The sequence below is a fragment of the Trachymyrmex septentrionalis genome, unplaced genomic scaffold (genome assembly GCF_001594115.1).
Source record: "Trachymyrmex septentrionalis isolate Tsep2-gDNA-1 unplaced genomic scaffold, Tsep1.0 scaffold30, whole genome shotgun sequence".
NCBI classification, from domain to species: domain Eukaryota; kingdom Metazoa; phylum Arthropoda; class Insecta; order Hymenoptera; family Formicidae; genus Trachymyrmex; species Trachymyrmex septentrionalis.
The window spans coordinates 441,889-453,833 of NW_017305463.1; the positions used below are offsets into that span (position 1 = coordinate 441,889).

The 11,945-nt window shown below is 31.3% G+C and overlaps 1 protein-coding gene across 1 annotated transcript in view; it reads right to left on the minus strand.

The window, feature by feature from the left end:
• Positions 1-11,945, minus strand: part of LOC108749562 — a 21,331-nt gene that overhangs the window by 7,943 nt on the left and 1,443 nt on the right. Inside the window, exons 3-8 of the mRNA XM_018488338.1 lie at positions 10,626-10,937; positions 10,219-10,519; positions 5,571-6,254; positions 4,734-4,991; positions 4,353-4,671; positions 1,353-2,189 (exon numbers count right to left, since the gene is read on the minus strand). Coding sequence (XP_018343840.1) covers positions 1,353-2,189; positions 4,353-4,671; positions 4,734-4,991; positions 5,571-6,254; positions 10,219-10,519; positions 10,626-10,937 — 2,711 coding nt within the window. The remainder of the gene's footprint in view (positions 1-1,352; positions 2,190-4,352; positions 4,672-4,733; positions 4,992-5,570; positions 6,255-10,218; positions 10,520-10,625; positions 10,938-11,945) is intronic.

An 11,945-nucleotide genomic window follows, 5' to 3' on the forward strand; every position in this document is an offset into this window, starting at 1 on the left:
CTTTTCTTCCGAAGTGATAGGACGTTGAAAGTAAACTAGCTCCTTCACTCTTTCCCAAAGATAATCCAAACATGTTAAATCGAATGATCTCACAGGGAATAACGCAGGATTGTATATACATATTAAAAAAATGTTTTATTGGTAGTATAAAAACCAAGGACATTTAAAGTTATTTACACGGAAAAATTTTTTTCTTAGAGTTTATCTACCCTGAAAACATGATAATTGGGGGACAACATTTGTGTATTTCGAAGAATTTTAATATAAATCTCTCTCATCATTAATAAAATACAATAAAGTATAAAATAAATTTGATTAATTTTACTGAAGTGCATGGTAAAAATCTTAAAAATATTGTATTGTACCATAACTACTATATTTTCAGGGTAGATTTTAAAAGAAAATTCTCTCCGTGCAAGTTCATCAAAGTATATCCTTGTATTTATCCTACAACTTTGATAATAGATATCTTCATTCTATTTTTAACCATTTTTAAGAAAAACGTGGTGAACTTGTTATTAGACTCAGCTCCCGCCCCCCCCCCACACACACACACACATACACACACACACGCACGCACACACGCACACGCACACGCACACACAAATTCATTCTGAAATATTAGATATGTATATACAAGGCTTTAGCTCATTCCGAAATACTAAGCTTTTAGCTCATTCCGAAAAATTATTTCGCTTCTTACAATTAGTTACGTTTGTACGTTTTATATCGGTTTATTGTAATTATTGCCATTATTGTTTATTGTTATTATTATTATTTACAACCAGAATGGCATTTTAGTGAAGTCAAATAGAATTTATGGTTATTATAAGCATTTTCTGACTATATATCATAACCAGAAATTATACTTAGCCTCATCAAAATGTCATTTTGATTAGATCTTCTTGTTGGCTTAACTAGTTGGCTAACCGTTTTTCTCTATGATAAACAAAGAATATTGTAAAATATTTTTTAAACTAATTTTATTTTAGCATTAAAAAATAACGAAAAAGTAACAAGTCATTACTTTTTAAGTAACGGTAACAGTAAAGAGTTTCTTGTACTGGTTCTAGTAACTTTTTTGATTTGATAACTAATTACTGATGAGTAACTAATTACTTCTAAAAAATATATTTCCATTCCCTGTTAATTACGATAGCAAAAGTATATATATATATATATATATATATAAAAGTAAATTCAAAAATTATTATTTTGTTAATTTTACAATAAATGCATTATAAATATATTTTTGTCATTAATAATATAATATAAAGATAATACGAATATATTTTAAAGACTACTGTACATTTGTAAAAGACTTCTTAACAAGTTTAATATATGTAACATACCATTTATGACAATTGGCCCTTTTAGCATCTGCTTTTCATTTAGATCCAAAATATGGTTTACAAAATGTTTATTTATAAACTGAACTTTTAAAAATTCGCACGTAATATTATTCAATGTTTTGCGATCCATAAATGTAATATTTCTATCGGCTTTCTGAACAGCATCAGTGACAAACATAGATAGGTTTAAATTGTTTATAAAGCCAATTACTTTCAAGTTTTCAATCGATACATTTGTATTGAAAATGATAGTCGTCATGTTATATTCCTTGTAAATATCAATAATATTATTGTTATTAATTGAAGATGTCATTATAATTCCTGTTACTTCTAGATTTTTTATCGATGCATTTCTGTTGAAAATGTCATTATAAGGTAACTTTGCGTGTGTCGATAACAAATTCCATGTATTTAAAGATATTGCATTAATAATTTCTGCGTCCAAGATATCAGTTTCCAATTTGTCAATTATTAAAGCACCTGTTAGATTCTGCTGCGTATAAGGTGTTAATACGCGGTTGACCAAATCAATGTAGTTGATTCTATTGATTGTATTAGGCAAGATCTCATCAATCATTAATGTCGAAATTGTTAAATTCTTGAAATACACTTGTTGAAAAGTTTTATTTAATTTGTCAAAAAAAGTAATTTGCGAGATAGTTTGTTTCATAGTATCAAAAGACAAATTATCAATAATAAATGATTTAACAAACAACAGTATTTTATTAAAGCAACTAGAAGTTATACTTTGTTTGTAGATTATATAATTCTCTAATTTCTTCATGATGCCAAGAGTAACATTTCCAAACATGATATTTGCTGATATTTTTGTTAAATCTGAAATTAAAGTGACATGTATATATATATATATATTGCTGAAATACAATTTTTATAGAAAATTTTATACAAACTATATAGATTTATAATTATTAATAAAATAAATAAAGACAACGGATTAATGGGGGAATTGAAGCTGTAATAATTGCGCTATTATTATCTTTTTATAAATATTTCGGCTAATCTTTTAGTCATCATTAGTATCGAATTAAAGAAAAAACATGATATAATTTATTATATGCACAAATAAATTAAATATATCATGAGGCGATCCATCACTCTTCCATGCAATCCCATACCAGTTAGTTAAATGATGCCAATCGATTGATTGATCTTCAAAGACAAACATAGTCAGGAATTTAAAATAATGAGATTAACATAGAAAAGTGATTAACTCACCTTCTATTGTTGATTTATAATTATTTATAAACAATTCAATAAATTCAAATAAACCTATACTGAAAAATAATTCATAAAATTTGAATAAATATTTGTTTAGATAGTACGAATGGGACTATTTACTTACAGTAAATAAATATTTGTTCAATTAAAAAGAATTACATTTAATACGAGGGCAACTCAATAAGTTTTTAGAAAAACATAATAAAACACATTTTTTTGATCGATTCATTTTTATTTCTCAACATAGTCTCCTTTCAGCTCAATACACTTGATCTAACGATTCTCCAACTTTTTCAAGCCGTTCGAATAATATAATTTGTCCAACCCTTCAAAATAAGCCTCTGTTTCGGCGATGAGCTGCTCTCTGGTGATGAATTTCTTTTTTCCGAACCATTTCTTTAGGTTTGGAAACAGGAAATAATCGCAGGGGGCTAAAGCTGGCGAATATGCTGGATGGGAAAGCAATTCGTAGCGGAATTCGTAGAATTTGGCCATCGGTGTCGGACACGGACCCGTGCATTGTCTTGATGGAAGAGCACTTTCTTCTTCGCCAAATGGGGATGTTTTTTCTTTAAAATGTTGTCGAAACGGTCCAATAAGGCTGCGTAGTAATCGTCATTGATCATTTGTTTCGACAAAAAGTAATCGATATAAATTATACCGCGTGCATCCCAACAAACTGTAGCCATCACCTTTCCGGCCGACTTTACGGTCTTCGTCTTCTTCAGAGCTGGTTCACCCGGTGAAGTCCATTGTTTTGACTGTTCCTTCGTCTCGGATGTGAAGTAATGGATCTATGTTTTCCACAGTGAATCGACGCAGAAATTCATCTGGATTACGTTGAAACATTTCCAAACATTGTTTTGAAATTGTCACACAATTGTCTTTATGGTTCACAATGATCAAACGCGGCACCCATCTTGCCAATAGCTTTTTTGTACCCAATTGTTCGTGCAAAATTGAAACCACTATGCCATTTGATATGCCTGTGATCTGAACAAGCTTGCGGATTTTTACTCGTCGATCAGTCAAAGCAGTATCGTGGATTTAATCGATAATTTCTGGCGTAGCAGCCTCAATTGGACGTCCCGAACGAGGTGCATTACATGCGGATGTACGACCATGTTTAAATTCATTCATCCAATTGTATACAGTCGCAAACGCTGGTGTAGATGTGCTATGAACATTACCAACTCGGCTTTGATTTTTTCGGCGTTAAATCTTTCATACGTAGATGTTTGATCACTGCACAAAACTCGTTTTTGTTTTCATTTTGCAAAAATACAAAGGTTGTTCGCTTTAATCGTTTACAGAAATAAAATCACGCGATGAATTCCGCTCAAAATTTGACAGTAATGAGCTGAAAGCTACTTGTCAAAAAGTAATGTGACATGACACTGCGTGTGCCTCTGACAGATTTTCTAAGAACTTATTGACTTGTCCTTGTAAGTATTATGTTTTCAAATGGAATAAATATTTATTTTCTGTAAGTAAATGGTCCCATTGGTACTATCTAAACAAATATTTATTCAAATTTCGTTAATTTATTTTTCAGTATGTGTATGTTATCTATACATTAGAATATTTTTTATTTCTTATTTCTATTATAGAGAAGAAACGAAAAATGTATATTTTTCAAAAATGTGTAATTCCTTCCTTGTAACAGCTTTATCATATGTAAATTAAAAATTTGCTTTTTTAATTTTAATTTAAAATCTAATAGATAATGTTTACAAACTTTTGATCGATTATTGTACTTACGAGGAAACTGTTGATTAGTGTTTAAGGTTACGAATTCTGAAAAAATGTGATTATTAATTCGTCTGGATTTAATTATTGTCGTAGATTTTACGTTGACGTCATTCAAAAATCTTTTATTTCCAATAATTACTGCATTTTTTTCAGTTTTTAATAAAAAATTGTCCAGATCTGACCACGCTTTAGCATTAATTGAATCTTTGAGTACAATATTTCCCATAATGATCAGCTTTTCAAAACTAACATCTGATAAAAGCCTATCGGTTTCGTTAAGCAAATTTTCTATGCCGCTTGCATTAATGCCTATTATATTTCCGTCAATCTGAAATTTTGACAGAACTTTGGATTTACACTTAATTGTAATATACGGTTAACAAATCGTACCTGAAAGATTCCATCAATTTCTAGATCTTTAAACGTAATTTCTTCATTAATAATTTCATGTTTGTTGAGAATAACAAAATCATTAATATCAATTTTATTTATTGTCTTGATGGTTAACAAATGTTTCGTAGACAAGTTAACAAAGTGCTTTTCACCCGTGACGTTGACAGAAAATTTATTTTGTTCATTCATTAGAACGTAATTTCTTGGATATTGCAAATAATTCAGATTTTTGACATTGGCTTTTTCGGCGACAAGCTGTTAAAAAAAATATGATCTTTTATCGAAAAAAGAAATAACAAAGATTTGAATTTGGTACGCACAGAATGTCAATCAAAAATGATGCAATCGGTGATTTTTCATAAAAAAAATAAGAGAAAAAAGGACATATAAATATTTTTTTTATTATTGCGTTAAAGGCATTCTAGTTTTATACTATCTAGCTACTTTTTTCGCGAAACTATGAATACAGTATTAAACCATATATACAACATTACTTATTTTTTTATAAGAGAAAATTTGTTTTATTATCAAGATTTATATTGGACAATCTATTCAATTCTCGATGATAATATTAAGTTGTATAAAGATTATATGTTTCGCGGATTTTTTCCGTGTTCAGATCCATTCTTGGAATGCCAACGTTTTGTGAAGCTTGCAGTCCATTCATACTCCTAATATCAGGGTGCTCCTCGCTCTGATGAAGTGGGACTGCAAGGTTCACGAAACGTTGGCATTCCAAGAATGAATCTGGACACGGAGAAAATTCGCGAAACGCATAATCTTTATATAGAAAGCACCAGTGGAAGCCTCAAGAATAATATTAAGTTGTTTTACCCTTTCCGCAATTGTGTCTCCAGAAATAGTTGTCGATTCATCTTTCCAAACTATATTTTGTATCTGCTCTTTCCATTTAATATTATTTATTACGGAAAAATTCAAGTGCCCATCAACTTTTAATCTCTTTAATATTGAAAAATTTACATCACTATAATTTTTGATTAGAAAATTGAACATGATTTTTTTCAGCGGTATGCCATTTAAAGAGAAAATCGTTAAATTATTAGTGTCAATAGACGAAACAGATTTTTGAACGTTGATGCGATTTATAATACTGTTTTCTATGATTGAAGTTGATGCGTTATTAATAAAAGCAGCAATTATATTTTTCGTATATAGAGTACCATTCACCGAAAAATCTCCGTTTAATTTAACATCTGGTGGTAAAGTAATTTTTATCGAATTAGTCATATTTTTCAAATCTGGTAACATTTGATTAAGTTTTGCTTCTAATTCTTCTAATTTCTCTATATTTGATGTCACGTTTATCAATATGTCTTCCATTTTTAAATTAATCGGACCAACTTTGACAGCGCCATAATGTACATGACCTTCAAGTATAGCGTTCGATACATTTACTTTTGAAAAATTCCAAAATCCTGTTATTACATTCTTAAAGTAACTTTGACTGAATTGCGTGTCAGTCTCATCAAAGATAGCTTCTTGTTTTCGAAAAATTTCCTGAAAATTTAATAAAAATAATTCAGAGTATGCGCGTACGCACGCGCACAGCACACACGCACCACACACACGCACCACACACGCACCACACACGCACACACACACACGCACACACGCACACACGCACGCACACACGCACACACTCGCACACGCGCGCGCGCACACACACACACACACACACTCACTCACACACACACACACACACACACACACACACACACACACACACACACACACACACACACACACACACACAAAATCTTTATATATATATTCATAAAAATGTATCTTATATAACTCTCCTCTCTCCTCTTTTCTCCTCCCTCCTCTGCATCTTATATAATTATGTCTTACATTAAGACAGAACAGAAGTTCATAGCGTCATGCACTTCTAAATTTAAGCAATTGTAATTTCGAAAAAAATTAATTAAGTTTAAATAAAAAGGGGTTTTATACATAATAAACAAAATAAATGACGAAAAAGAGTCGTCGCATAATATATATAATTAAAGATAATAGTCATAGATACATAAAATAAAACGGCGTATATTAAAATACAAAACAAACAAGTTTCGGCTGCTGGATTGAGCCCTCCTCAGATGTAAAAAGAATATAATATAAAAGACATAAAAGAATACAACAAAAACATAATAATAAATCTATAACGCAACATGACGCAACATTTTTAACGCGCGGAAATCAGCAAATATGATGGATCTCGACGTAGCTTAATGTTGTATATGCGATGAGGCAATCAAACCGATGTTAAGAAACATAATCAAGTGCTGACTGAAAAACGGAAAAGGAAGGGAACTCATAAGAAACAAGTAAACTAAAAAACTTAAAAACTTAAAAACTAAACAAGCCGCAGATAAGAAGCCAAGTGCTCACTCACCAACGCATCCGAACAGGAAATGAGAACCGCCGCAATGCATGACAGGTGTGAAAACCCATGACAATGATAGGGATGTAATCGTCGAAGTCAGACATGTCAACATCGCACGTGACACCGACCGCTCGCTAAAATGGCACGCGACGCACTGAGAGAGGAGACGGGTCGACAGGATCGAAAGTCAGACTTTGTTTATAATCGGCAGATATGCCTTATTAAGACCCTCGGTGTGCAAATTAAGACTGTTCTTCTGTTTTTTAATATGTAGCATCTCCGAAATCAAACGCTTTCTATACGAAGGCTCCTCGTCTAATATCAGAACATTGTCTCATTGAAAATCGTGATCGTGACTCAACCTATGATCGGTGATGACAGAGCGGGCAGAAGCTTTATGTCTAATATGATTACGATGTTCGGCAATCCTGGTTTTTAATTGCCTGCCCGTCTGTCCAACGTAAGAAGCGTCACAATCATTACATAAAATTTTATAAACAACGTTGCTTTTCGATGTGCTGGGACAAGAATCCTTCTGGACTCTTATGTATTTGCCCATTTTGTTAGGGCTGCGGAAGGCCACCCTGATATCACTTTTGCTTTTATTCAAAGATCTAAATTTCTCCGTATGAAGCGGAATGAAAGGCACCGTAAGCCAAGAGGTAGACTTATTAGTTAAGTCAATGTCAGTCGCGTAATCTGTGTCTATTTCTAATCACATTTTTGATCCTATGATTGATGGAGTCAAAAATAAAGTCTAGTGGGTAGTCATTCAGAAGTAAAATGTCAATGATGGAGGTCAAATTTGTTGAGGAAATTGGAGACGGTGTCTGTGAATTTGGACATTCTATTCTATTATAGATACGTTGACGACATATGCACTGCGTTGCCCCCCTCTCAGATCGACGTGCTATTAGAGAGATTTAATGCATTCCATCCGCGCCTACAGTTTACCGTAGAGAGAGGCGGAAAAACGATCAATTTCTTGGACGTCACTGTGTCTGTCGACAATAATCGCTTTAATTTCGATTGGTACCGTAAGCCAACGTTTTCAGGTAGATTCTTAAACTTCCACTCTAATCATCCATTGACGCAGAAGAAAGGAACCATCTTTTCATTAGTCGACAGAGCCTTTTTATTATCCGACGTTAAGTTTCACACAAAAAATTTGACCTCCATCATTGACATTTTACTTCTGAATGACTATCCACTAGATTTTATCTTTGACTCCATCAATCATAGGATCAAAAATTTGATTAGAAATAGACACAGGTTACACGATACCGAGACTGACATTGACTTAACTAATAAACCTGCTTCTTGGCTTACGGTACCTTTCATTCCGCTTCATACAGAGAAACTTAGATCTTTGAATAAAAGCAAAAGTGATATCAGGGTGGCCTTCCGCAGCCCCAACAAAATGGGCAAATATATAAGAGTCCAGAAGGATTCTTGTCCCAGCACTTCGAAAAGCAACGTTGTTTATAAAATTCTGTGTAATGATTGTGACGCTTCTTACGTTGGACAGACGGGCAGACAATTAAAAACTAGGATTGCCGAACATCGTAATCATATTAGACACAAAACATCTGCCCGCTCTGTCATCACCGATCATAGGTTGAGTCACAATCACGATTTTCAATGGGACAATGTTCTGATATTAGACGAGGAACCTTCGTATAGAAAGCGCTTGATTTCGGAGATGCTACATATTAAAAAACAGAAGAACAGTCTCAATTTGCAGACCGACACCGAGGGTCTTAATAAGGCATATCTACCGATAATAAACAAAGTCTGACTTTCGATCCTGTCGACCCGTCTCCTCTCTCAGTGCGTCGCGTGCCGTCTTAGCGAGCGGTCGGTGTCACGTGCGATGTTGACATGTCTGACTTCGACGATTACATCCCTATCATTGTCAGGGATTTTCACATTTGTCATGCATTGCGGCGATTTTCATTTCCTGTTCGGATGCGTTGGTGAGTGAGCACTTGGCTTCTTATCTGCGGCGTGTTTTGATTTTAAGTTTTTAAGTTTTTAGTTTACTTGTTTTTTATGAATTCCCTTCCTTTTCCGTTTTTCAGTCAGCACTTGACTATGTTTCTTAACATCGGTTTGATTGCCCCATCGCACATACAACATTAAGCTTCGTCGAGATCCATCACATTTGCTGATTTCCGCGCGTTAAAAATGTTGCGTCACTGAATGTTATCGATTTATTATTATCTTTTTCTGTTGTATTTTTTTATGTTCTTTTATGTCTTTTACATTATTTTCTTTTTACATCTGAGGAGGGCTCAATCCAGCAGCCGAAACTTGTTTGTTTTATATTTTAATATACACCGTTGTACTTTTTATTTTATTTTATGTATCTATGACTATTATCTTTAATTATATATATTATGCGACGACTCTTTTTCGCCATTTATTTTGTTTATTTTGTTTATACATAAAGAGTCTTTACACCGCTGTTATTTAATACATAATAAAGTTAATATTTTTATACTTCTAAAAGATTATTATGACTTTTCAGTTTTTGCGAGTTTGATAACTTTTACATATAAGAAACTACGAGCTATAATAAAATAGGAAGTTTCCTTTTCACTTTGTAGATGTGTCAAAAAAACTTGCCAAAATTTTCGACTTTCTAACATAAAAGTTTAAAATTTTCCCTACAAATTTTTAAAAAATGTTTCTAATATTTTTTGTTACTGAGTTATCGTGATTTAAAAAGAGCATTTTGATTGAAATTGCTTATAATTTCGTTAAAAATCATTGTACTATAATTCAAAGAATAAATTCTTATACTTGAAGTTTTGCTTTATCAAATATATAATTGCGAAATTTTTAAAAAGCATTTAGAAATGATAGTAAAAATAAAGTAGCGTTAACAAACTTCCGTTCCACTCCAATACATTTATATAATAATATTTCAATGCGTTACATACACATATGATATGAAATATTTTAATTCATATATACAAATAAAACATATTAAAATGTTATTAGACAGTTTACACATTAACATTTTTACGTTTTATATATATATATATATAAAGCTAATTATATTTGTAGATATACCTTCAATAAAGCTTGTGTCTTTAATACGCTTTCCGTCTCATCGTGATTAGGATGCGCTAATTCAGTTAACGTCACTTCTATAGTTACAAGCATGTTTACATGTGCAAATCCAACATTTGGAACAACGACAATTTTTGATAGATCAAAGTTATTTATAACCTGATTGGGTAAAGGCACAGCCTTAAACTTTGATCCATGCCAAGCTAAAGCGATTATTGTTGAATTTTTTAATTGAACTAGTAACAAAGACTCATCCCGATATGTATTTAATGGTATAGTAATTATCCATAAAATTTCATTTGTTTCTGTGAAATAAACATTTGTTTTTGTTTGTTTTCATGGCAGGGGAGAATTATCATCTTAATAAGATCTTAATAAGATGATAATTCCTACCTTAATAAGATGATATTATCATTTTACCATCAAAATGCAGATTTGTGTCAGAATTATCTTGAAATTCGTTCTCAAAGAAATGAAATAAACGCGGTTTTCCTCCACTAATTGCTAAGTATTCAACATAACCACTCTCAAAGCAGACAAAATTTGCGAGTTTGTTGGATTTGATAACTTCCAATTTTTTATACTGACACAATTTATCCTCATGTTTCGATTCGTATAAAATAACACTTTCGATTCCTTGAAAAGCCAGCACGGTGCGTCCATAAATTGGACAAACTTGAATATCGGATACTTTTGGAATAAATAATCGCTGACACAACCTGTGTAATATATATACATTTTTATACATAAACTGAAAAAAAAGATTGTTGCAGCAACCAATTTTTTCTTTCAGTGTAAATATTGTATTTATGTATTTGTTATTTTTTTTTGTAGACTGCCGTAAAATTTAATTTTATAACGTACCTATGTCAAAAATATTAGTACATGTAGAATTTTAATTAAAACAAATTTTAAATTTTTTGAAAAAAATTTTTTTAACCCTTAACCGGGCTCGCTGCAGCACAAAATGCCGCAAAATTCGTTTTTTTGGAAAATCATTGATAATGTGAGTCTTTTTTTATTACCGACCTTTGGTTTTCATTTAACCATAAGATAACTTAATTATTATACTTTTTCTATTAAATTGGCTAGTCTTTTATTCTCTTTAAAATCAGTATGACACATTTTGCGACACGGAGTGCCGCGCGTGCCTCAAAATGTAAGTAAAATCTTGTTTATATAAATAATTGTAACAATGCGAGATGTTGAACCATTCCGCACATTTTAAATTTATTTTTGTTTATATTAATGTTCAATATCTCTTTAAGTTAAAATTAGATAAAATTATGATGTAAATAAATTAAAATTACTTATTAAAGTCAAATTAATTTATAATTATCATTTTTACACTGAAAGAAAAGATTGGTTGCTGCAACCATTTAGATAATAAAATATGGCGTAGCATTTTTATATGGTTGCAGCAACCATATAAAAATGCTATGCTATTTTACTACCTAATTTCTTGCAGCAGCCAATCTTTTTTTTCAGTATATGTTTTAAAAGATTTATATATATATTTTATATCATTATTCTATAAAAGCACTGTTATTATTTTCTTATATTTAATTATAAATTAACGTGACTTTATTTTTTTAGTAAATCTCTTAGTTTTTATTTTATTTTTAATTTTTTACAACTAATCAAATTTTTAATTTTAGAAGAAAGACACAAAATTTTAATATCCTAGTTAAATTTTAATATTATATTTTATTATAAATATATTTTAC